Source organism: Pelophylax lessonae, assembly GCF_965119305.1.
Source record: "Pelophylax lessonae genome assembly, chromosome: 2".
Taxonomy (NCBI): domain Eukaryota; kingdom Metazoa; phylum Chordata; class Amphibia; order Anura; family Ranidae; genus Pelophylax; species Pelophylax lessonae.
The window spans coordinates 421,602,736-421,629,788 of record NC_138769.1 but is presented as its reverse complement, the minus strand read 5'-3'; the positions used below and the strand labels follow the sequence as shown (position 1 = coordinate 421,629,788).

Sequence of the window (27,053 nt, the reverse complement as noted above, 5' to 3'; positions counted from 1 at the left end):
CCTCATGCTTACTGACATGTGGGGGAGGGGGTTCTGTGACACAGACAGAGATCGCAGGTTCAGCTATGCTGAATCCTGTAATCTCTCCCTGTCTGTCACAGAGAAGATCCGCCTGCTTTGTTTACACAAGCGGGCGGATCTTCTCACACTTTCCCCGACAATCGGGGAAGAGAGGCGGCAATCGCCGATTCTCCTCCTCCAGCCCGACTCCCGCTGTGTCTAAACACCACTAGGTCTACGTCGCTGGACCCAGGGGAGCCTCTGTGCCGCAGTAGCAGCACAGTGAGCGGTCCTTAACCACTTGCCGACCGCCGCAAGTAGATATACTGCGGCAGTCAGCCCCTCACAGGCAAAGTGACGTATATAAACATCACTAGCCTGTGAGGCTCTGGGGAGCGAGCGCGCGCCCCCGCACCCCCCCGCGCGTGTGACCGGCGGACCCGATGTCCGCCGGTCACTCTGCGATCGTCGGAGAGGGAGAAAGTCAGGCGGCTAGTGTAAACAAGCCGCCTGTCATTCTCCCCTGTGTAGAAACGCTGATCATACGGTTCTACTATGTAGGACCGTTGATCATTGTTCCTACAGCTCAAGCCATAGCCAATCACAGCTAGAATCGCGCCCCTAGGGACACACACAGCCCCTCCCTCTCAAATAAAGTTAACCCCTTCACTACCAGTGTAGTTTTACAGTAACAGTGCATATGTATAGCACTGATTACTGCAGTAATGTCACTGGTAACCCCAAAAGTGTCAAAAATGTCAGTCAAGGGTCCGATCTGTCCGCCGCAATGTCGCAGTACCGTAAAAAAAATCGCAGATCGCCGCCATTACGCGTTAAAAAAAAAACAACAAAAATGAAAATCTTTCCCTTTGTTAGTAAACGCGATAACTTTTGCGCAAACCAATCAAAATACGCTTTTTGCGTTTTTTTTTTTTTACCAAACATGTAGCATAAAACAAATTGGCCGAAAATGTTAAAAAATTTTGATTTTTACATTTTTTTGGGGGGGGGATTTCATATAAAAAAATTTGAAAAATATTGTTATTTTTGCAAAATTTACGCTCTTTTTTTGTTTATAGCGCATGATCAAAAAATCGCAAAGGTGATCAAATACCACCAAAAGAAAGCTCTTTGTGGGAAAAAAAAGGACGTCAAATTCGTTTAGGTACGGCGTCGCACGACCGCCAATTGTCAGTTAAAGTCACGCAGTGCCGAATCGCAAAATACCCCCTGGTCAGGAAGGGGGTAAAATCTTCCGGGGCTTAAGTGGTTAGATAAACAGATGAAACGCATATGAGGGAGCAGTCTTACATTTCGATCTATTTGGTCCTTCGATGTACACAGCTCTGCCAGACAACACAGCCAGAAAGGCAACACTGCTTTCGTTGTTAGTTATTGCATTTACTGCTGATATCACCCTGCCCACAGGCTTCTAATTGGATACTGAAAGAACAGCAAGCCTGACTGATGAGGCCATCTCTCTGTTCATCTGCTCTCTTCTAATCAGCATGTTCCTTATCGACACATTTGCATGAAGCACACTTGTTTGTGATGCCCCTTCTTGTCTCGCTGCTGCACAGGGTATTGCAAGAGGCCGATATGAAGTTGAGACTCTGGTCATAGGGTTCTATTGTGTACTTTCTATGACCTGAGCCTTGTGGGAAAGTGTTGACAATACTTAACTTGCAAACGCTCAAGGCTCAGGAGATTAGTTTCTCAGAACACAAGAATAACAGCAATAACACAAGAATAACCGCAATATGGAGATGTTGGCAGCAGGATGTAATAGATGTTAACCACACAGAGACCAGCTGTGTCCCTTGTATTAATTCTGTTGTGTTGTGTTGTGTTTTTTTTTTTTTTTCAAACGCTGTTTTGGCATGTACTTTTTTTTTATTTATTTTTATATATATATATATATATATATATATATATATATATATATATATATATATATATATATATATATATATATATATATTGTGTTTCTTTTCTTAACCTTTTCTCACCTCTTTGTGGTGATGATGTATTAAAATCTCGACTTTCTAGAACATTGGCTGTCAGCAGATGTGTTGCTTTGGTAGACTACGAGTTCACGTTCATTGGTGTGGATTCCAACTTTGGTGCTAAAATGGTGGACTCCGAGCTTTTGTAAGTTGTGTTTTTTTTTTTTTTTGTAAATTCAGTGGAGACCCCCTAAACTATATTAAAGTTCATTCATGTGTTTAATGTAATCCCAGAATAAAACTAGCATCCTCAAATGTTTGAATAGCGTATCTGGATCTCAACACACGCTAAAAAAATAAGTAAAACCTTCACTGTTCTTGTATTAAAGTGTAATGGGTAATGTCATACTATGTCAAGATCCAGTAGCCCCAGCTACATCCAATATTCTCTTCATTGCATGATTTTTCTCCAAGTATTACTTAGATGCTATATTTTTAATATTTAGTTATATTTGTAATGCAAACTACAAGATACAAGATAAACACAATATAGACACAAGTTTTTAACTAAATGTAAAATATGAAACCATAGAACAATTACTTCATCATCAATTGAGGGATTTAAGAATTTAGGGACAGTTGGGTTACACTGCTTCCTGCAGGATGTTGGGGCAATAGTGGATAAAAAAAAGCCAGCCCACATATAACCCCTTCTGTACCCAGCATGCTTTACTTTTATGCTAATATCTTGGGAGGTTAGGAAGTTTTTTTTTCCAAGTCTGCTGAAAATAACCATTTTGTGCACTTCTTAACACTTTTTTTTCTCTTTTTTTAATTGATGGACACAGCTCCTGATCTAAGTAACCATTGGGTTATGCTAGCCCCTACAGGAGGACACTAGGCAGAAAAAAAGTCTGGCTACGCCTATGGACAGTCCCAGGGGGTATACTCCCTCTCTGCTAGAGGGAACTCTGTTTTGTTTTTTTTTTCCTAGTCAGGAGTAAGGACCTAGTTCCTTGCTGGGATCTGTGGTCCTGGCAATTTTTTCTTTTTAAATTAAAAATTTTCTCCTGTGTTTTTTTTTTTTTTTTTCCTTTGAGATTTACAATCAACTGCTGGATTGAGTGACGGGCTGGATAATCTACATCCAGTGGTCACCCCAGTCTGGCAGTGAGCGCACGCAGACCTCAGCTCCGCGCTAAGTCGCCCGCGACATAGCCCCACCAGACGGGGGCCGGCCTGCTAGTTAAATGCCTCGCGAGGTCACATACGACCGGGTCTCGGCCAGAGTTACAGCGTTCCACCTGGCCAACAGCCCCTCCTATAGCGAGGGGTTCTGTCTTGAGCGGTGCCCGCCTGGTTCCTGGTATGGCGAGTAGCTGTCCCGTTCTCCCTGGAGGGTATTGGGGTGGATGTGGGCCCCTCCTTGGGACTGTCGGACCCCCAGGTTCCCCTCCTTCCCGTAAGGCACCCCCCTTCACCTGTCCCCCCATCCTACCCCCCCCTCCACTTATGCTGGGGCTGTGTGGGTGGTTTGGTCCACCTCCTGGGGTGGGGGCAGGGCGCTATATTGGGGGTGGGGGGTTCGCTGCCAGCGACTGGATGATCGGCTGTGAGAGGCGGGGTTGTACGAGGGGGTGGTGGGTTGTATGTGGTGGGGGCTCTTGCCGGGGCCCTCCGTCCTGCCTGGGCCTACCCTTGTGGCTTAGGGATCCCTCCTGGGTCCCTGGGAGCCTTGTGGTGCTGCCAGCCTGTGTGCACAGTGACCATTTTTCAGTGGTTTGCTATTGAAAATAGTGGAAGCCAGGAGTGGAGCCCTGTGGGCGGCGGTTTAGGCAGTGGGAGCCCCTCCTCATCCCCTGGTGCTGACTCCTGGATCTTTTCACTTCCTGATCGCCGCACGTGGAGTGCAGATTATCCTGGTGGCTGCAGGTGCCTGGTTCTGCTGAGGTTCTTTTCTTCTCTCCTGAGGATCGCTGTGAGGGTTGTCCCTTTGCAGTGTTTTAGACTTTTTCTGGGGTCCCCCTGGTGACTCATGGAGTCTTTGGCGCACATCTCCCCACCTGATCCCCTCTGAGGCTGTGGGGCCCTCCGGGTCTCATCCATCCATCGATGCATTGACGGCGGTCCTAGAGTCCCTTGTGACCCGGGTGGAGATTGCTTTCGGGCAATGGGCTAGCAAAAAGCACCCCCCCCCCCCCCCCGCCTCATCTGTCTCATCAGATCCTAAATCTGATTCTGCCACAGCGGACGTGGGTCACGCTGCTGGGTCTGCGACCACGCGCCGAATCCTCCAATAGTGAGGTTGATTCCTCCACATATGCAACCGCGCACGAAAAGGTGCTGGTGGAAGCACTGATTGTATCTGGGCGTGAGACCTTAAAAGATGGAGGACGCAGCTGCGACGGAGGCGCAGGTTCCCTTTTTGGCACTCTCAAGCCATCCATAGCGGCAAAGGTCTTTCTTTTCCCTTCCTATTTTGACAGAATTGTCGCTAAAGAGTGGGGACGACCGACGCATCCCCTTGGGGTCCCTAAGGGATTTTCTAGGCGATAACCCTATGAGGAGTCTCTTATTAAGAAGTGGATTGTTCCACTGGTGGTGGGCCCTCCAATTTCTATATTAAACAAGGCAACCATGATTCCAGGTGAAAAGTCTCCAGCCTTTAAGGATCCAGCTGACAGGAAGGCGGAGGCTGTGGCCCGCAATATGTACACTCTGGCTGGTTCAGGACTGAGGCTGGTATTCACCACTGCCCTGGTGTCACAAACTGACTGAGTGGGCTAAGCTTTTATGCTGTGACCTGGAAGGAAGAACAGCTCTCCCCTGCCTTTGCTGAGCTGGAGGACCAGCTGATGTTGCCCCCCTAGTGACTTGGGTCTCTGTTTCGGCAGTGGTCCTTCGGCGTGTCTTTTGGCTCAAATGCTGGTGTGCTGGTATGCATATGTTATTCTGCACACCCTAAAAAAATCCCACGCATGTCTTCTAGATCTCTGTAGATGTTGATGTGGTTATACATACTTCCTTGAAGAAGGAATCGCAACTTAGATTCCGAAACATGTTGGACGTTTACAACTGTATGAAGAACCAGTGATCCACACTTACATCGGGCTACATGCAATATCACTTGAACATACTCTTGTGATTTATGTTCTTCAGTTTTTATTGAATTGTGTGTTTTTGTATGTTTACATTTTAATATTGAACAATAAATGTTACTTCTTATTCAACTTTCTTATCTTTCATACTTTTACACTCTCTTGAGGAGTGTCTCTGATCCTCCTGAGCCCCTAAATCAAACTTGACCTGTGACCCCTTTCAACATCTTTTTGAGGCCTAAGGCCCCTTGAACACAGGTGGACCGTTCAGATCCGCCGGTCAGTTTTTTTTTTTTTTTGGTGGATGTGAACGGTCACCCCATGCATGTCTATGGAGCATCGGATGTCAGCGGACATCCGATCCGTCAAATCTGGACAGATGGAAACCCTATTTTCCATCCGTCCAGCGGATCGGATGGGATCGATGAGAACAGACCGATGGTTCATTCCCATATGATTTCACCATTGAGATGCATGGGGAATTGACAGCTGTGTCTCCGCACACAGCGCAGAGACACAGCTGTCATCCTCCTGCTCAGCGGGGGATCGGCGGTTCGATCCCCCGCTGAGATAAACTGAGTCCGTCCGAACGGAGTGTGTGAAAGGACCCTAACTGTTTTTGAGGTACCGCAGTCTCCTGCAGGTGATTCAGATTTAAATGAAGGGGTTTCAGACCTTATCAATGCAGTGTGTATCCTGTATTTGGAGGATTAATATGCTGTTACAGGCCTTGGGTTTTTTGGAGCTCCTACAGCTGCAAAGACCTTTGTGCTACAGACTTGGTCTTTTCCTATTGACCGGTTTTGAATGTCCAAGGTTCCCTTAGGGGACCAGTTATAGGACTTGTCCCAGTGTATTTCCCCACTGAACACATCTAGTTCTAGTTTTCTCCCCTCTGGTTATTTGTGGTGTTCCATCCTTTTTTTGGTGAATTGCTGGTTGGTTCTCTCAAAACAATGTTAGCTTTGGGTCCATTTTTTTTCTTCAGGTGGTGTCATTCTCCGTGGCAGTAAAATCTCTGTCCTGAATAATCAGCACACATTTATGTCCCTCCCTCTCCAGTTGACTAAAACTTATATTCAATATATAAAAGGTGCTGATATACCACAAAAAAAATCAGAGATCTCAGTTCATATTCACATAAGCATCATCATAGAATTGTAGAAAAAAATCATGGGAAAAAAATCTTAAGTGCAATATATACGCTGTGCAAAAAAGAAAAAGTGCAAGTGCAAATTTGTTAGCAAAAAATCTTAAATGCCACATAGAAAATGTATAAATAATTCATATGCAGTCAGGTCCATAAATATTGGGACATCAACACAATTCTAATCTTTTTGGTTCTATACACCACCACAATGGATTTGAAATTAAACAAGCAAGATGTGCTTTAACTGCAGACTTTCAGCTTTAATATGAGGATATTTACATCCAAATCAGGTGAAAGGTGTAGGAATTACAACTGTTTGTATATGTGCCTCCCACTTTTTAAGGGACCAAAAGTAATGGGACGATTAGCTGCTCAGCTGTTCCATGGCCAGGTGTGTGTTTATTCCCTCATTATCCCATTTAGAAGGAGCAGATAAAAGGTCCAGAGTTTGTTTCAAGTGTGCTATTTGCATTTGGAATCTGTCGCTGTCAACTCTCAATATGAGATCCAAAGAGATGTCACTATCAGGGAAGCAAGCCATCATTAGGCTGAAAAAAACAAACCTATCAGAGATGGCAAAAACATGAGGTGTGGCCAAATCAACTGTTTGGAACATCCTTAACCACTTAATCCCCAGCCCTATTTCGGACACTTTTTGTTCACACGTTAAAACCAGTATTTTTTCCTAGAAAACTACTTAGAACCCCCAAACATTATATATATTATTTTAGCAAAGACTCTGGAGAATAAAATGTCGGTCATTGCAATAATTTTTGTCACGCGGTATTTGCGCAGCGGTCTTTAAAGCGACATTTTTTTGGAAAAATTTTGAAAAATCACATTTCACTGCATTTAAAAAATACTAAACAGTAAAGTTAGCCCATTTTTTTTGTATATTATAAAGAACATGTCACGCCGAGTAAATAGATACCCAACATGTTATGGTTTAAAATTGCGCCCCCCCGTGGGATGGCGACAAACTACGGTCAATAGAGATCTCAATAGGCGACGCTTTAAATTTATTTAACGGTTTCCAGTTTAGAGTTAGAGTGTAGCTCTTTTTTAAAAATTATTGCTCACGCTCTGGCGATCGCAGCGATACCTCACATGTGTGGTTTGAACAGCGATTTCATTTGCGGCTCGACTTCCGTATACGTTTTTTTTTTTTTGTGCGCGAGCTAACGGTGACGGGGGTGGCTAAATTTTTTTTTTTTTTTTTTCCCATTTATTTTTTTAACTTTATTACAGTTTAAAAAAAAAAAAAAAAAATCTGATCACATTTATTGCTATCACAAGCAATGTAAACATCCCTTGTGACACCAATATGTAGTGACAGGTACACTTTATGGAGGGATCGAGAGGGTCTAAAAGACCCTAGACCCCTCCACTACACTTCCCTGTATGCAAAACGCCAAAAACTGCATTTTTGCATACAGCCGATTTTCAAATTTGCTGCCTTTTGCAGCACAGTAACCCGGAAGTGACGTCATGGACGCCGCCTCCGGGCTACGGCAAAGGAGACCCGATGTCGTTTCCGGCATTCATCGGGACTCCATCTAGCCGGCGGACGTTCCGGCTGGGTGCTCGGGGCTCCCGGTGGGACGGGAGCCCCGAGCAAAGCCACGGAAGGCGGCAGGAGGGGGGGGACGTCCCCTCCCGCCCCCCCGGGTACTGATCGAGCGGCTCCCGAGCCGCATCGGTCGTTACCGACGGAAAGCCAACCGTCGGCTTCAAACCACGGTACCGGGATGATGCCTCTAGCTAGAGGCATCATCCCGGTACACTACCGCAAAGTTTACCGACGTAGCCCTACGTTAGTATGCGGTAAGTGGTTAAAAAGAAAAAAACGCACCGGTGAGCTCAGCAACACCAAAAGACCCGGAAGACCACGGAAAACAACTGTGGTGGATGACCGAAGAATTCTTTCCCTGGTGAAGAAAACACCCTTCACAACAGTTGGCCAGATCCAGAACACTCTCCAGGAGGAAGGTGTATGTGTGTCAAGTCAACAATCAAGAGAAGACTTCACCAGAGTGAATACAGAGGGTTCACCACAAGATGTAAACCATTGGTGAGCCTCAAAAGCGGGAAGGCCAGATTAGAGTTTGCCAAAGAACATCTAAAAAAGCCTTCACAGTTCTGGAACAACATCCTGTGGACAGATGAGACCAAGATCAACTTGTTCCAGAGTGATGAGAAGAGTATGGAGAAGGAAAGGAACTGCTCATGATCCACAGCATACCACCTCATCAGTGAAGTATGGTGGTGGTAGTGTCATGGCGTGGGCATGTATGGCTGCCCAATGGAACTGGTTCTCTTGTATTTATTGAAGATGTGACTGCTGACAAAAACAGCAGGATGAATTCTGAAGTGTTTCGGGCAATATTATCTGCTCATATTCAGCCAAATGCTTCAGAACTCACTGGACGGCTGACCTGAATCCGACTGAGCATGCATTTTACTTGCTGAAGACAAAACTGAAGGGAAAATGCCCCCAGAACAAGCGGGAACTGAAGACAGTTGCAGTAGAGGCCTGGCAGAGCATCACCAGGGATGAAACCCAGCGTCTGGTGATGTCTATGCGTTCCAGACTTCAGGCTGTAATTGACTGCAAAGGATTTGCAACCAAGTATTAAAAAGTGAAGGTTTGATTTATGATTGTTAATCTGTCCCATTACTTTTGGTCCCTTTTAAAAAGTGGGAGGCACATATACAAACTGTTGTAATTCCTACACTGTTCACCTGATTTGGATGTAAATACCCTCAAATTAAAGTTGAAAGTCTGCAGTTAAAGAGCATCTTGTTTGTTTCATTTCAAATCCATTGTGGTGGTGTATAGAGTCAAAAAGATTAGAATTGTCGATGTCCCAATATTTATGGACCTGACTGTAGATCTTTCTAAAAAAAAAATAAAAAAATTTTTGTGATATAAATATGATAAAAATATATAAGCAAACTTATGTGTGAATAAAAAATCAAAAATTTTTTTATATATAAATCTTGTGAAAAATTGCTAAAAAAAGAGCTAAAAAAGAGTCAGTGATTCAAGTCCCAAAGTGCAGAAAGTGCCAAAATGTAATTCACTTGATGCTATATCTGCTGTGTAAACTTGTGTAAGACACTCAATGTGCTCCTTTCACCGTATCCCCCAAACTGACTCCCCGGATGGGAAGCTGGTCAAACTAATAAACCAGCAATCATGCTTCAAGTAGTGTAAATATTTACACTACTTTGCCTTACACTCACCCGAGACCCGGAGTGAAGGAGAGACATGTGAATTACCCCTGTGTCGGTTTGACAAACAAGATTGTGAGTCTGCTTTATTATGTTTTAATAATTACAATTTTACGGAATTACGCTATGGGATGCTTCCTTCTCTTTTCTTAAACCCTACCTGACATATCCCTGAGAATGTAACATCTATAGACAGAGTGGGAAGATCCACCTGTGGATTTTAGAACGACCTACTGAAAAATATTTACACTACTTGAAGCATGATTGCTGGTTTATAATTTGACCAGCTTCCCATCTGGTGAGTCAGTTTGGGGGATACGGTGGAAGGAGCACATTGGGTGTCTTACACGAGTTGACACAGAAGATATAGCATCGAGTGAATCGCATATTTATTTTGTCATTTTCTGCACTTTGGGACTTGAATTACTGACTCTTCTTTTTTTTTTTTTTTTTTTTTTTTTTTTATCCAATTTTCACATTTCACATCATTTTTTTTTTTTTATTCACGTATGAGTTTAATTTATATATTTTTATCATATTTATATCACGAAAAAAAATATTTGAACTGAGATCTCGGGTTTTTGTGGTATATCAGCACCTTTTCTATACTGAATATAAATATACTGAATATAGGTTTTAGCCAACTGGAGAGGGACATAAACGTGCGCTGATTATTTAGGATTTTCATCTTGGTGTGGTACATCTGCAGTGAATCAGCAGCAGTTTGTTTTAATTTCTCTTTTCCTGTTTGACTTTTGATTTAAACATTGATGTCTAGGCGCCTGATCACTTTTTTCTTTGATATCTCTGTCCTGTTCTGGAGCACCAGATTCATCCGCTGCAACTTCCCCTTGGTTGTGGTAATTTCCCTATCTTGATAGGGCTTTATCTAGCTCAGATTTTAAGCATTGGTCCTTCAGGTACTCCTAATTAGGTTAAAGACCTTTCCCAAAATTCTTGGGTCTTTCAGTGGATGTTGCCAACTAGTCTATGGACTGCTTTAGGATGTCCCAACTATATCTGAATTCCTGTCGATGGATGATAGAGAAAAATAGATTTCTCTTGCGTCCTCCGACAGTCGCCGCCTCCTCTAAGTCATCACAATTGGGTATTGTCCACCTATCCGTAGGAATAGCTAGGCATATAGACTTAGTCAAAAGACATTAGCATGTACACACCCACGGGGGCTGTCCCATCTGGTCAATACCCCCCCCCCCCCTGCATCACCACTCCCAACTCAGTTTTAGTTTGCCTAGCTTTCAGGAATAGTCAGGCTACCTTGTGCTGGGGCTTCAGTCTCAGCCTTCCTATATCTTTTATTTGATTTTCTTTGAAAAATGTCAGTTTTGTCTCTCACTTTACTAGCTGTTTCTTTTGTCAGCTTTAGTGTTAGTTTATTCTTCGGATGAAGATGGATCTTGCGGTGCTGGGATTCGGACTGGCCGCCCTGGTTCTCCAGGGCACTGAGGGTCAGATGGACCCCCAGCCCGCCATCGAGCGTTCAGCTATGATTCGCCCTGGCATTATGAACGACCCATCCCTGTTCGCTGCAGGGATGCAGCCGTGAGGTGGCTACCTCACAGGACTCGTCTTGGGCTGCTGCAGTGTCATGTCCCTGGCTCACGGCACTCCGTCAGGAGAGGACAGAGGTTTATCCGTGCATAGAGGCTCCCCCACACCATCGGGTACAGGTAAGTACTTTTCTGTGTGGGGCCTCTGTCTGGGGTGGCAGTCTGTGTTGCTGTGTGTCCCCATGTCTGTGCCTGTGTGACTCCCTGTACGATCCCTGCGGGGTTCGTTTTGTACAAATCTGTATGTTTTTTACTGGGGGTCCCTGTGTCACCTTAGGTGCATGTTTGGGGGTACAGACGTGAGTGTTGTGCGGGACCGCTGCGGGGGTATGTTCGCGCGGTCCGCCATGTTTTTTATTGCACATGGTTATGACCCCTGTGGGGCAAGCATACAGATCGTTTTGGCGCCCTCCGCCGCCATTTTGTGGGCTGTAGAACGATCGGTTCGGCCGCATGTCGGCGGCCATCTTAGTGAAGCCTCCAATGCATTTCCTATGGGCAGCCATTTTCCCTGAGGTCTGGCTTATAGCCAGCCCCTTCCAGCAGCATTTCCTTTTCCTCTCAGGCAGCAAGGACACAGGTAGCAACGATCTGCAGGCTCTGCACTGCATCTCTCTCGGTCTTCCTCTGTATACTGCTTCTCGCTCAGTTTTCTTTCTCCTTTTGGGGGTCTTCATAGCTGGGACAGTAGCGGTGGGCTGCGCACTCCGCAGCGCTATTTAAGGGGACAGTACATCATTTTTTGCACTGTAATTTTTTTCTTGTCTTGAGCCATGGATTCTCAGGAAAGCAAGTTTCCTCCAGCTTTAGTGGGGGGCCCCAGTTCTCCTGTGGCTCCGCTGCGACCTGATCTGGCTGCTGTGGTTGCAACTTTAGTGGCAAATATGGAAATGCTGATGTCTGAACGGGCTGCGAGAAAACGGCCCAGGCTGTCTCTCTCTTCTGATTCAGATGGGGATATGGCTGCTGCTGCTGCGAGCGTGCCCTTTTCAGGGTCCCGCTCATCCTTGGACCCCCCGGGGTCTGAGGGGGAGGCTGCAATTGAGGGTGTTGACACATCCTCCCCTGGGTCACCTGGAGAACGGGCGACCATGGATGAGTTGATTGTTTCTGTTAAGGAAACCTTACATTTGGAGGATGAGCCCAATCCTCCGGGCGTTGTGTCCTCTTGGGACGCACAGGACTCGCAAGTCTGCGCAGGTTTTTCCCTGCCCAGCTGAATTTCATTACACTGTTAATGAACTGTGGCGCACGTTAAAACGTCCGTTCGTGGTGCCTAGTCAGTTCAAATTGCTTTATCCTTTTGCGCTGGCTACGGAATCGCGATGGTGTGTGCCTCCACAGGTAGATCACACTGTGGCCGTGCTGAACAAGGCTACCCTGGTTCCTACTGAGGATACTCCAGTTTTCCGGGATCCCACGGACCGGCGGTTGGAGTCTCTAGTCCGCCATTCCTATACGGTGGCGGGTTCGTTGCTCAAACCCGTTTTCGCGTCCGTTATGGTGGCTCAGGCGGTAGCTGATTGGATCAAGGTGCTTAGAAGCAACCTTGTGTCTGATGACATGCCGCCTGCCCGACTGGAAATGGTGGATCAGATCCACCAAGGAGTCATGTATTTGTGTGATGCAGCCTTAAATGAGGCCCCCCTTGGTGGCTCGCTTCTCGAGTGTCGCGGTGCTTAACCGGCGACTGATATGGCTGAAGAGCTGGTCGGCCGACCAGTCCTCACGGAAGACAGTTGCTGATTTTCCCTATGCTGGCTCTCTCCTTTTTGGCGAGTAGTTGGATACCCTGGTGAAAGGCGTCACGGGGGGCAAGAGCACTATGCTGCCCCAGAACCCGAAGAACAAGTCTTTCCGAGGCAAGCGGGGTTCTGCGCCTAGATCCACTCAGGGGTCCTTTCGTGCCTTTCGGAACCAATCCAAGGGCAAGCCCTTCAATGCCCAGAGCAACCAGAAGAAGCCCTGGGCGGGTAAGCAGAAGGCCGGCAACGCCGGCTCGGCGGGACACTCCGCCTCTGCCTGAAGGGGCGCCCTCACCCATTTCTGGGCTGGGGGGACGTTTGCGCGGTTTCCTCCAACCTTGGCTGCTCCGGATATCGGACAGGTGGGTCCAGGAAATCGTTCGATCAGGATACAAGATCGAATTCCTTTCCAGGCCAGCGGACAGATTCTTTCCCTCCAATCTACATCTGCTTCCGGGGCATCTGCAGGATTTGTATCGGGCGGTGCAGGACCTGCTTGCTCAGGGAGTGATTGTCCCGGTGCCTCATCGGGACAGGTTTCGGGGTTTTATTCTAATCTGTTCACTGTGCCCAGGAAGGAGGGCAAAGTGCGTCCTATTCTGGACCTGAGAGCGCTGAACCGCTTCGTGCGTGTTCGAAAGTTTCGAATGGAGTCTCTCCGTTCGGTTGTGGCCTCCTTGAGTCCAGGAGAATTCTTGGCTTCGATAGATCTGAAGGATGCGTACCTGCACTTCCCCATTTTCGAGGGTCATCAGCGGTACCTTCGGTTTGCTATCGCAGAGGAACACTACCAGTTTGTGGCGTTACCTTTCGGTCTCGCTTCGGCTCCAAGGGTCTTCACCAAGGTGTTGGCACCGGTTCTGGGCCTGCTACGGGCCCAGGGCATTGCGGTCCTGGGGTACCTGGACGATCTGCTTCTGAGATCGAGGGCCAGCCAGGACCTTGTGCGCGACCTGTCCATTACGGTACAGACGCTTCAGGAGTTCGGATGGACCATCAACGTTCAGAAATCAGCATTGTCTCCGTCGCTTCGCCTTCCCTATCTGGGAATGGTTCTGGAATCTGCTCAGGCAAAGGTGTTCTTGCCGGAGGACAAGCTCCGGACTTTGCGGGACGAACTCAGGTCCCTCAGGGACAATCCGTCCTCGTCACTCAGGACCTGCATGCGGGGCCTGGGGTTGATGGTGTCGGCCTTCGAGGCAATTCCCTTTGCCCAGTTCCACACGCGGACTCTCCAGACGGAGATCCTGGCCAGGTGGGACAGACTTCCTCAGTCCTTGGATCTGGATGTCTCCTTGAGTCGCCAGACCAGATTGGCTCTTCTGTGGTGGATCCAGTCCCCGGCGGTGGTGGAAGGCAAGTCCTTCCGCCAGGTGGTATGGACAGTGGTTACCACGGACGCCAGCCTGTCGGGCTGGGGTGGAGTCCTGGGCAACCTGTCTGCCCAGGGCACTTGGTCGGAGGAGGAATCCTCCCTTCCGATAAATGTGCTGGAACTAAGAGCAATAAAACTTTCTTCCAGTGGTCGGACTGTCTCCAGGGTCTGCCTGTTCGCGTACAGACGAACAATGCTACCGCGGTGGCTTACATCAACCACCAGGGGGGCACCAGGAGTGCTCGAGCGGCCCGGGAGGTGACCGATATTCTGTCTTTGGCCGAGACTCATGTCCCGGCGATCTCGGCAGTTCACATTCCGGGTGTGGAGAATTGGCAGGCCGACTATCTGAGCCGCCAGACCCTGGACCAGGGGGAATGGTCCCTTCACCCGGAGGTTTTTCAGATGCTGTGTGCGAAGTGGGCATCCCCAGATGTGGATCTGTTCGCATCCCGGCTAAACCGAAAAGTGGAAAGCTTCGTGGCAAGAACGCGCGATCCGTTGGCGGACGCCTCGGATGCGTTGGTGGCCCCTTGGCATCAGTATCGTCTGATGTACGCCTTTCCTCCGATTCAGTTACTATCCCGGTTCTTTCGCAGGTTGGCCTCGGAACCGCTCATGGTGATTCTGGTGGCACCGGACTGGCCTCGCCGGTCCTGGTAATCCGATGTTGTTCACCTGGCAGTGGCACCTTCGTGGCGCCTACCTCTGCGGGAAGATCTTCTGTCTCAAGGTCCGATCTTCCATCCTGCTTTACAGTTGCTGGCTTTAACGGCCTGGCTGTTGAGACCCAGGTCTTGAAGGACAAGGGTCTATCTCCTGAGGTTATTCCTACCCTGATCAAGGCTAGGAAATCTTCCTCTGGTAAGATCTATTACCGTACCTGGAAAGCCTACTTCACCTGGTGTGAATCCAGGGGGTTTTCCCCTCGTTCTTACTCGGTGTCGAGACTCTTGGCTTTCCTCCAGTCTGGAGTGGATCAGCGCCTGGCGCTGGCCACTATAAAAGGCCAGGTGTCAGCACTGGCGGTCCTTTTCCAACGCCCTGTGGCGTCCCATTCCTTGGTGCGCACATTCATTCAGGGTGTGCGACATTTGGCTCCTCCCAGAAAGGAGCCTTTACCTCCATGGGACTTGAACTTGGTCCTGTCCGCATTGCAGCGTGCTCCCTTTGAGAATATCAGGGAGATATCGTTGCCTCTGCTGTCAAAGAAGGTTGCTTTTCTTGTGGCGATCACTTCGGCTCGCAGAGTGTCGGAGCTGGCGGCGTTGTCTTGCCGCTCCCCTTACTTGATAATTCACAGGGATAAGGTGGTTTTGCGACCACCCCCCTCCTTCCTTCCCAAGGTGATCTCTGATTATCACCTTAATGAGGACATTGTCCTGCCTTCACTTTGTACGAAGCCTAAACATCCAAAGGAGATTGCCTTGCACTCTTTGGATGTTGTCAGGGCGATCAGGGTTTACCTGATGTCTACGGACTCCTTTCGGAAGTCGGATTCCCTCTTTGTCCTTCCTGAGGGACCTCGGAAGGGCATGGCTGCGTCCGCAGCGACTATTGCCAAATGGATCAGACAGACCATTGAGCAGGCTTACGCCTTGAAGGAACGGGTTCCGCCCTTCCCTGTTAAGGCGCACTCTACCAGGTCTTTGAGTACTTCCTGGGCCTATTGGCATCGGGCCTCGGTGGCCCAGGTGTGCAAGGCGGCGACTTGGTCGTCGGTGCACACTTTTTCCAAGTTCTACAAAGTAGACGTTCTGGCATCAGCTGATGCTTCTTTTGGCCGCAAAATTCTCAGTACGGCTGTGCCATGATGGACCTTTGGATTTTTTCTCTGGGTCCCTGGCTGTTGGCATTTGCTTTCCTGGGCTGTTGCTCCTGTTGAGCATTGTTTTTTTCTGTTGCCCAGTTGGTTCTCACGGTGCTTGTAAGATTCCTTTCTCTGATGTGGGTACTGCGTTGCCTTTTCTACGGTTGCGTCTCCCACCCCTCATGTCTATACTGCTTTGGGACATCCCAATTGTGATGACTTGGAGGAGGCGGCGACTGTCGGAGGACGTAAGAGAAAACTGAATTTTTGTAAAATCTTACCTGTAAAATTCCTTTCTCTGAGTCCTCCGACAGTCGCGGCCCCCGCCCCTCTTTTGGGGTTCTTATTACCTACTGCTATGCTACCAAACTGAGTTGGGAGTGGTGATGCAGGGGGGGTATTGACCAGATGGGACAGCCCCCGTGGGTATGTACATGCTAATGTCTTTTGTCTTTTGACTAAGTCTATATGCCTAGCTATTCCTACGGATAGGTGGACAATACCCAATTGTGATGACTTAGAGGAGGCGGCGACTGTGGGAGGACTCAGAGAGAGGAATTTTACAGGTAAGATTTTACAAAAATTCAGTTTTTTTCCTACCTACTGTAAAATCTGAGTAGAGGGTTTTACAGGGGCTGGCTTACATTTATTTGCCAGTGTCCTAACCTCAGCAGTAGAACCCAGCTGTATCTGAATACCTATGTCCCTCAATATACTCCCAAGAAAATATTCTATGGTAATTACAAAAATTACTTTACTTTAAAGGGGGGGGGGGGTACGATTTTGTATTGGGTATGGATGTGATTCCAACCACTGCTGTATCAAGATGCCTGTAGTGATGCTCTAGTGACTAATTGCTTTATATCTCCCTCTCTCTCGCTTTTTTTTTTTTTTTTATTGTTTTAAAGCAATGTTTCCACAGATGTCATTTTGAAAACTCTGAATCTTATGAGCAAGCTAAAACAGATGGTAACCAATATGGAAGCTGCTTTTTATAAGATTTTGCAGGTATACTATGTTATCTTACATGATCATGAAGTCCATTGTTTTACTAATACCCCTTGAATTATTTTCAAGCTGGCCATACACTACAATATAATGATTCATTATACATGCTGCTGTGGCACATTTGCATAATCATTTTGCCATGTGTTTAAAGCAAACAATTGTGACAGCTGACTAGAAACAACCAATGTCTTTAGCCATAATGCATGTTAGAATTTTGTATTGAGTTGTCTGTTATTGTAAAGCAGGGGTTATAGATAATGTGTTCTACTGAATAGTGGATGTGCATATCCGGTAGGATGTTACTCCTCTAAGGGTCTAATCAAGACCTTTTCAATCAGGGTTCAGTGGAACCTCAGGGTTCCTAAAGCATTTGCTAGGGTTTCTTTACGCTGTGGCTGATTGACCTATCACCTGATGGTGCCTGCAAAGTTTTGTGTCCAACACCACAATAAGCTTAGCAGTCTGTAAGATTGGCATTCTTATCACCACTGTAAGGGGAGCAGTCTACCCACTGACCAACAATAAAGGGGCATTCTTTCCACTGACTCTTATTAAAATAATTTTCAGGTCTTGGGGCACCCCAGATGAAATATCCTAAAGGTTCAGAAAGGCTGGTCTAATTCTTTGTTTCTGGACAGAGATGTTTGTGCAGCTTTATTGTAAATGTAACCGTGCAGTACATGGGTCTGTGTGTATATATATATAATTTATTAAAAAAAAAAAAAAAAAAAAGCTAGGCTAACTAGCGGTCTACATTAAGAAGTACCTGTTCATGTAATAAAGGGTTAAACTTTACTTCTAGGTTCCTATGTTTAATCTTTTCAGATATGTGCAATGATTACCTATAAACTGCCTTAATTGGGGGCGTGGCTGAATGTGAACAGAGGAAGGCATGCTGTGGCTGAGCTCCGCTTCTTATCCATCCTTCTAGACATCTCTCTCTCTCCCCCTCCCCCTCCCTCTCCCCTCCCTGATGGCCCCTGGCAAGCCAAAATTGGGCCGGAACGTGCTGGTTCTAAGTCGGTCTCCCCCTGCAGTGGCCATCTTGACCACTAGGTCCACCTCCTCCAGAGATTCTGCGGGCACACAGACAGCGTTGGCAGATATGGGAGACACGGAGCCCTCCTCAGATGACTTGCTGACTGCTATTACCTCCTGTAAGGAAGCACTGACTTCCAAAATAGACTCTCTATCAATGGATATCAATCTCATCAGGCATGATATGGAGAAGTACTGTTCCTGGCTGTCTGAAGCAGAGATCCGCATATCGCAGGTGAAAGTCACGGTGTGCACTAACTCCAGGGAGTTGAAATTACTCCAGAGACAAGTGCAGGCACTTCATGACAAATCAGTGGATATGGAGAAACTACTCGGTTGCAATCATTTACGGGTGGTGAGTCTCCCCGAGAGGGCTGAGGATGCCAAACCAGTGGAATATGCCAAGCATTTCCTCTCCACCTTGCTAGGCCTTACAGACCTCCCTCCTACATTCGTTGTGGAAAGGGTTTACAGGGTCCCCCCTATGCCCTCCGGTATCTGGAGCTCCACCAAGGCCCTTCCTGATAAAGCTGTTGAACTACAGGGATTGTGGCAGGATGCTTGCGGGTGCAAGAATTACACCTGAGCTGACCTACGACAACGCCAAAATATCTTTGTACCTGGGTTATTCCCCCGAAGTGCAGCAGCGCCGACGCTCTTTCACAGAGATCTGTAAACGTCTCAGGGAGCGCGGGCTGAAATACTGTGTCCTGCACCCCAACAAGCTCCGGATCGTTGATGGCGGCACCACACGTTACTTTGATACCCCTGCAGCAGCAGACAACTGGTTGGAGTCTTGCTGAGGTACGATTGTTGTTGCTCTGTTCTGCACTTTGACTGCCTATGACCCTGTTTGAATCCTGGATATTTCTCATTCAATCTCCTTCATTGGATTGCCATAATACACCTTAAAACCCCCTGGGCTATCCAATCCTGGCATCCTGCCCCACATCTTGAAGCGGAGTTCCTTGAACACAGCATGAGAACTTTAATCTCCCCCCCCCCCTTTTTTTAATACTTTTTTTTCCTTCTTGGTTGGTTCCTGGTTAAGACTTCCCTTTTTTTTTTTTTTATTACCAAAGCGTCGGTCCCCCTGGACCTCGGTCCACTGGTGCACTCCCTGCACGGACCATTTCCTTTAGAAATGGAGTCTGCACTTTTTTCTCCAGTTAAGGGTATAGACCCTACAACAATTGTTCTAATTTTGTTTTTGTTTTCTTCTTTTTTTGGTGCACAGGTAGGGAGTTTTCTTGTGGAGGACTGGGAACTTTTCAGGTGTTAGAGGTTTCTTATTAAAAAATATATATTTGCGCTTGAGACAGAAAATACTAAAAATAGAGTATATGTACACAAGGCAGCTAGCTCAATAGGAAGATCACAGTCCATATAAAATAGTAGATGTATATTAGGAGCTGCGCCAGACATATATAATACAATCCATCACAGTAATACAGTCCATGAACAGTCTATGAAGTAAACTGCAGGTAGAGAGAGAGGACCCGATCCAATCAGCCAATCACCAATGAGTAGTGAGAGAGATGAATTACACCCTGTGCTGACACCTGTAGCCTCTTACCGGAAATTTTGACCCTCCTGAGTCCACAGAGTGGTCAAACAGGCATAAGAGCAGGCAGCGCTCAGCATAAATGATGGTTCCTGATCACATTCCTCAGCAGGGAAAGAAAACTTCACAATGTGCAAATGCCTCCACAGGACCCCATAGAAATGGCTCTCACATGCAGGCTGCTCTCCTGATGAAGCTTCACCCTGCGAAACGCGTTGAGAGAACCTCACATCTGCTTATAACCCACTGGTACCTCAGCCGCAGTGGAATCAGTAGGCGGTTTGCATCAGTTGGCTGAGTGCGGGGCCCCGGGGAAGCCTCGTCTGGCGGAGAACGGGCACCGGATAGTGTCCTTTGGGGTACCAGTGGGTTATATGCAGATGTGAGGTTCTCTTAACGCGTTTTGCAGGGTGAAGCTTCATCAGGAGAGCAGCCTGCATGTGAGAGACATTTCTATGGGGTCCTGTGGAGCCATTGCACATTGTGAATTGTGAAGTTTTCTTTCCCTGCTGAGGAATGTGATCAGGAACCATCATTTATCCCGAGCGCTGCCTGCTCTTATGCCTGTTTGACCACTCTGTGACAGGAGGGTCAAAATTTACGGTAAGAGGCTATGGGTGACAGCACAGGGTGTAAATCGTCTCTCTCACTACTCACTGGTGATTGGCTGACCGGTTTCTTATTGCCTCTCATACCACCTCCTGCTAAGTTACCTGTATTGGTTCCAACAGACTGTTTTGTTTTTTTTTTTCTCTATACTGTTTATCTGCTGGGGGGCTTTGCTACCCATGAGTATGTCACTATACTGCTGTTCAGCGCCTTTTGTGGGCGCGTATCCCCCTATTATTACACCTTGATTAATACCAAAGATTCCCTGAATATTATATCCTGGAACATTAGAGGCCTGAACTCTTAAGTATAAGCGCTCTCTAATGTTTCAGTACTTGAAACTGCACCCTCAGGACAGGGCATATTCATGCTTGTCTGCCACATACAAAACCTCCTCTTGCATAGACTTGGCTTTCGCAAACCCTGTTCTCCTCGGAGAGGTCCAGGAAGCTTGCTGTCTCCCCCTGAGTTTATTTGACCATAGCCCCTTGAAATTGACCCTGAGTGTCCAGAAGACACTTAACCCAGCCCTCTGGCGCTTGCAACCTAAATGAATCAATCATGAGACATCATCCCAGGAACGCATTCCCCCTAAAGTGCAGAAGTTCTGGAAGCATAATGCGGAGTCTGCCTCCCTGAGTAATGATTTGGGATGTGTTCAAAGCTAATAGTAGGGGTCACGATATCTGTTATCGCTGCCATTAAGGCTGAACAGGGGACACTCGCCTCCACACTATAGACTAACTTTAACTTTAACATTGCATCTGCCCCTGAAAATTTTGATTACCTCTCTTCAATTTGGGGAGAGTTACACCTACATATATCAGAGATCACCAGATTTGGCCTACAAACTCTGAGAAAGGAAGACTTCCAGTTTGGGGACAGAAACTGTAAATTGTTGGCCCAAAATGATAGACCTCATACAGTGATTTCTGAAATTCCCACTGCAGCAGGGGATCTAACCTACCAGGGAGATGTATTGGCTGAATTTAGTAGTAATTACACCACTTTGTACACTAGTTCCCTACTGCCTTACTTTGACCCCTCCTGTGAGACCCATTTAACTGGATCCCCTAGCTCTGGGATGACCATTAGACTCAGAAAGGGAATTTCTAGTTGCAGATTTCACCCCGAGGAAATTACCCTTGACATCCAATTCTTTCCGACCGGTAAAGCCCTCGGGCTTGATGGCCTACCAATTTAATTTTATAGAGCTCATGTTGAACTGCTCGCCCGCAGGCTAGCGGCTTTATACAAAACTTGCCTACTTTCAGGCTCACTACCACCTTCCATGAAAGAGGCCCATGTTATATTCATACTTAAACCCAGTAAAGACCCTAAGCTGTGTGCCTCATACAGACCCATCGCACGCCTTTTAATTATGACCTGAAAATCCTTGCAAAACTTCTAGCCACCACGCTCAGTCATTAGATCCCTCATAGACTCTGATCAAATGGGCTTTATGCCTGGTAGATCTACTGATGTAAATATTCGCCGGTTATTCTCTTGCATACAAGCCCCTCATCTAAACCAAGATACTAGAATGATAGCCACCTTCGACATAGAAAAGGCATTTGATACAGTGGAGTGGGCATATTTATGGAGATGATGAGAAAGATGGGATTCCCATTACGCTTCATAGCATGGATCCAAAAACTCTGTACAGGTCCTCTGGGTAGTATTAGGCTAAATGGCCTTGTTTCTGCTTCTTTCCAATTGAGGAGGGGTATCGGACAGGGTTGCTTCCTCTCCCTGGCCCTCTTTGCCCCTGGCAAAACAATACGATTCATGTTAAAAAAAAAAAAAAAAAAAAAAGATTTATGTCCATCCTATCATTCAAGCCATATGGTTTCCTAGTTTGAAGGTATGAATCCACCAAACCTCACGTTTGAGCAAAATACGATGAGTATCGCCTCCTCTTGGGGTTTTTTTTTTTTAACCTGTTCAGCACCAAGAAAAGAGTGTCAAGATTTCCGTTGTGTACTTTTCAGGAAATGTCACAACATATTGCAAATTACAGGCACTGATGATCCAAATTAAAGTGTTAGTCCTGACACGGTACTTTGTATGAGAGTAACAATATGTTATATTTGCTATTAATATATGCTGTTTGAGCCTTGATATACCTGAACTGTCCCCATTGTCCTCTGTTAGGGGTTTTTGATTTCTTTGGTTATATAAGGTCATGCTTTCTTCTATGCTCGTTTTTTGTATTGTTTTCTGTTTTTCTGTGGTAAACAATGGGCCTTCTTGTGCCCCTCCGTGAGCACTTGTTGTATAAGATTTAAAAAAAACTGCCTTAATAATATAAAAAGCTATTCCTAACTTGTAAATCAATAACCATTAAAAAAAAAAAACATTACAGCTCTTATGTATCCTTGTATATTTGTGTTTTACTGCACCTGCAGACCATTTACTTGCAGGTATTCCTTTTCTTTTGTTTAGGATCAGCGGTTGATTACACCGCTCTCTTTTGCCTTAACGTCTGACAACAGAGAGAGAGTTCAAGTTGGCCTTCAGCTACTTTTTGAAGCTGCACCATTACCAGACTTCCCTGCAGTTATGTGAGTAAAGATTTTCCTGGTTTGTTTGCTTTTGGGACCCCCACACGGTAATTAGGTCTGAAAATGACCGAATCCCTCATACAAATGAGAATAAATCCCTTGCAAATTTAACTTCAACAGCACATTTACTCACAGATTTTTGCTTTTACCAGAACCAAGTTCTACAGCTAAATACAAAAAAACACAGGTTGTCCACATTGCATAATTTTAATTGGCTTTAAAGCAAAACTGTAATTGCACATGTTAAATGTGGCGTTAAATATTATTTTTAGATCAACGTTTCGTTGCCATTAAAACATTGCGCACTACTAGTTTATTTGTATTTATACCTGGTGCATTTTCTTATTCTCCTCATCAGTGAGGTGCTCAGAATGTATGGTCATTCTTCTGGGTTTCCTTAACGGTCTTATTTTATCACTCATTTGTATGCAGGCCGAAGCAGTCAGTTGGTGCTGTCCCGGCAGGGAGGGCTAGGGGTTAATACTTTACCCAGTCCTTTAGGCTTTTTGGTGGGTTTCTGTCTTTGTCTGGCTCACTTGCCTTGTGTGATATAAAAATGGGACAGTGGTCTGTTTGAGACAGAGATGTCATTGGCCCTGTAATATAGAGCTGATAGAGAGAGAAGCCAAGGAGCTCTAGTGCAACTGTGGGTTGTGAGGCCCGTAAGGGATAGAGACCGACGAAGAGACCCACAGGAATAGGAGAGTTTCGCTTGTCATGGCCTACAGCAGTGACTTTTTTTAACTTGCGGTTCTGAAGATACCAGTGCTGGAGAAATACATCTGAAGGACTTATACTTGCTGGACTGCATTAATTTAGGTATGCCAGGACAGAACACAAGCCTGTAGCTGTAGTTCAGGAATTGGGAAAGTATCCTGTATTGCCCTTTGGACTGTGAAATGTCAACTTTGCACCTTAAGTAAAGTATTGAAACATTGTCCATGCCTGGTCTGAAGTTACTAAAGACGTGTATCGTTAGTAACCGGTGCACACACAGTTAATGAGCAGGTCTGAACACATTGGGGTATGAAGACCTCAGCGTGGAATAGAGTAATGTGAAGATACAAGTGGTAACCTAGGGCGATAAAGGTTTAACAGCCTGTCGATGGCGTGTACCTGTTATAGGTTGCACAGCCTCTAGCAGCAAGGGAGCGGGCCTTTCATTTGACCCAGTATTTGACGTTCAGCGAGTTAATGGTGAAACACAGATGATGTAACAACCACACTACTGTCCTACCTGCCCACATATTATTCTCCTGAACCTCTCAAAATAGATCCGCAACAGATGGAGTGGGAAGCACAGTCAGGATAAGCTATTGACTTTTAGCTTTCTGAACTGCACAGTTTAGAATGTGTTCTTTAAAACCTACATTTTCTTTATAACATATTGGCTTTGTATATCAATTTGACATAATCTGAACACCGTGGTCAGGTTGGTCCCTGCTTCACTCCCAGTGAATATATGAAGTCTGTGTTCAAAAATATACTTTCTCTTTCGTTCATTGATGGACACAGCTCTTCATCATCTTGGCTGTAGAGTTATACTGCCCCCTACAGGAGTAGGACACTAGACTGAGAAAAAACTTGAGCATGCCTATGGGGCAGTCCCTGGGGGTATACTCCTCCTGCTTCTTGCTATAGGTATTCAGTTTTTTCTGCCTAGTCAAGAGTAAGGACCTAGTTGCTTGCTGGGATCTCTGGTCCTGGCAATTTTTTTCTTTTTACATGGAATTTTTATTTCTTTGAGAGCTACAAACAAACTGGATAATATAGATCCTTAGGTTCCCCCCAATCCAGCCAGCGAGCGCATGCAGACCGCAGCTCCACGGTAGGTCGGCCACGACATAGCCACGCTGGACAGGGGCTGGCCTGCCAGTTAAACGTCTTGGGAGGGCGCATACGAACTGGCTTCGGCCTGAGTCGCATTGTTTCCTCCTGACTGAAAGCACCCACATTACGATGGAGCGGTGTCCTGTCCAGGGGGGTGCCCTCCTTGTTCCTGATGTGGTAAGCAGTGTCCCCTCACTACCCCTTGAGGGTTTTGGGGTGGATGTGGGCCCCTCCTTGGGATGGTTGGACCCCTGAGTTCCCCTCCCCCCCCCCCCCCCCCGCCCCTCTAAAATTTTGGTACTTTTGGGTGAGGTTACGAGCTGGCTGTTGCCATGTGCACTTAAGGGGGGCTGGTTGGAGTTGCTGCTGACTGGGTTTTCCTGGTGCGCAACCGTGGGGGTAGAGCAGGGTTCCCTGCCATCCTGGGAGTTCAAGACTAGGGCAGGGATGTCCTCTGAGCTCCCTGCAGTGGTTGTTGGGCAGGGGTAGCGGATAGTTTGACATCCGCGGGCCTCATGCAGCCGGATCAAACTGAAAATTTAGACAGCGGCTTTGCAGCCTACTACTCAACTATGTGAGGCGGCCCCTGTGAGCGTGGCTGAAGCCACTGCCTCCTGTTTGGACATCCGCCTTCCCCTCCGCTACCCCTGGATGATCGGCTCTGCTGGGGTTTGCGTCTTTAAGGGTTGGGCACCTTCAAAGATTTAGGCCGTGGCCTACTAAGCTATGCGGCTGAGTCGGGCGATGCCATTGGGGGGCAGCCCCAGGGCATATAGCTGAAGCCCCCACTCTTCTTTTGGGCACCTGCAAGGCTACAGACCTGTGCAATTGGGCCTTCTCAAAAAAAAATGTAGGCAATGTGGTCGGCTTGGCACCTCCCTTGGAAGGGGTAGTGCTGTGGGGGGCGCTTCATTTTTTGTTAGATTGTAGTTGGCCTCCCCTGATTATGTTTTTTTCGGGTGAGCTTGGTATATAGTGACCCACCCCTGCGTCCACCCATCCTGAGTGCTCAGATAGTGAGGATGATTCCTCTGCTCCTCTAGCCGGGCTCAATAGGTGCTGGTGGATGCACTGTTTGTGTCAGTGGGTAAAACTTTAAAAATGGAGGTTGTGGCTGATGCCCCATCAGAGGCACCGATTTCTTTTGGCACCCACAGGCTCTCCTAAGCGGCAAGGGTGTTCCTCTTTCCGCTTACCTTAACAACATTGTCACAAAATATTGGGGTTGTCCAAAACGCAGTGGTTTCTAAGCGTTTTTGCTTACAGTATCCTTATGAGGATTACCTGCGTTACAGGTGGACAATTCCATCTGTAGTGGACTCGCCGGTTTCCAGCAAATTGAGCTACCTTCATTCTGGTTGAGGAGTCCCCTGGCCTTTACAGGTCCAGCTAATAAGCGGTCGGAGGCTCTGGCCCGCCATATGTGGCTGGTTCGGCGATTAGGCCGGTAACTACTATTGCCATGGTGTCACAAATTCTGACCGAGTGGGCTAAGCTTTTATGCCGGGACCTGGAGGAGAAGCAGCTCCCCTGCCTTGGTGGAGCTGGCAGATGAGTTGGTCCAAGTTTGTTTGCGACGCCTCTTTGGATGCCCCTCCCCTGCTTTCCTAGACTGTCTGTCTCAGCAGTGGTTCTGCGGCGCATTATCGGACTGAAATGCTGGTCTATGGACCAGGCTTCTAAAAAGGCCTTGTCTGATCTTCCATTCATGGGGGATCGCCTGTTTGGAGCTTCCGTGGATGACCTCATCAAGGGCCTCACAGGGGGAAAGAGTACTCTTCTTCTTCCTCAGGCTTCCTGGGGTAAAGAGTCCCATCGCAGACCCTCCTTTTTCGGACCACAAGTGACCTTTTCGTCCCTCAGGATCTCGAGAGAAGGGATCCAAGCTCTTTCGGGCTTCCGCTGGGGGTTCCAAACATTCTTGGTCACGCAAACCACAAGCAGGTGCTGCCAGACCTGTGGACAAAAATTCCTCTGCATGAAGGGGCACCCTCACCTGTATCTGGGGTGGAGGTGGACGTCTTTGCTGCTTTCTGGATTTGTGGACCTCCCTGAACCAGGACAAGTGGGTCCACAAAGTCATTCGTTCCGGCTACAAGATCGAGTTTTGATCGTATCCTCCGGAAAGGGTCTTCCCTTTCAACCTGCACTTATCCAGATCGCTTAAAGGATCCCTATGGGGCGTTGCAAGATTTGTTACTTCAAGGGGGTGATTGTTCTGGTTTCAAAGTCAGAATCTTTTCAAGGTTTTTACACAAACCAGTTTATAGTTCTCAGGAAGGAGGGCAAGGTGCGCCCAATACTGGATCTCAAGGCGCTAAACCACTTTGTGCGGGTACAGAAGTTCTGCATGGAGTCCATTCGCACTGTGGTGGTGTCCCTACATCAGGGGGAGTCCCTCGCCTCCATAGACATCAAGGATGCCTACATTCACATCCCAATATGTTGCCCATCAGAGTTTCCTTCGCTTTGCCGTGGTTGCGAGGAGCATTATCAATTCTTGGCGTTAAC

At 47.0% G+C, this 27,053-nt stretch overlaps 1 protein-coding gene across 1 annotated transcript in view; it reads left to right on the top strand.

Annotated features, from left to right (window-relative positions):
* Window positions 1-27,053, top strand: part of CIP2A (cellular inhibitor of PP2A) — a 172,627-nt gene that overhangs the window by 91,496 nt on the left and 54,078 nt on the right. The window contains exons 11-13 of the mRNA XM_082247297.1: window positions 2,010-2,151; window positions 16,838-16,937; window positions 22,594-22,712. Of these exons, the coding sequence (XP_082103423.1) occupies window positions 2,010-2,151; window positions 16,838-16,937; window positions 22,594-22,712 (361 nt within the window). The remainder of the gene's footprint in view (window positions 1-2,009; window positions 2,152-16,837; window positions 16,938-22,593; window positions 22,713-27,053) is intronic.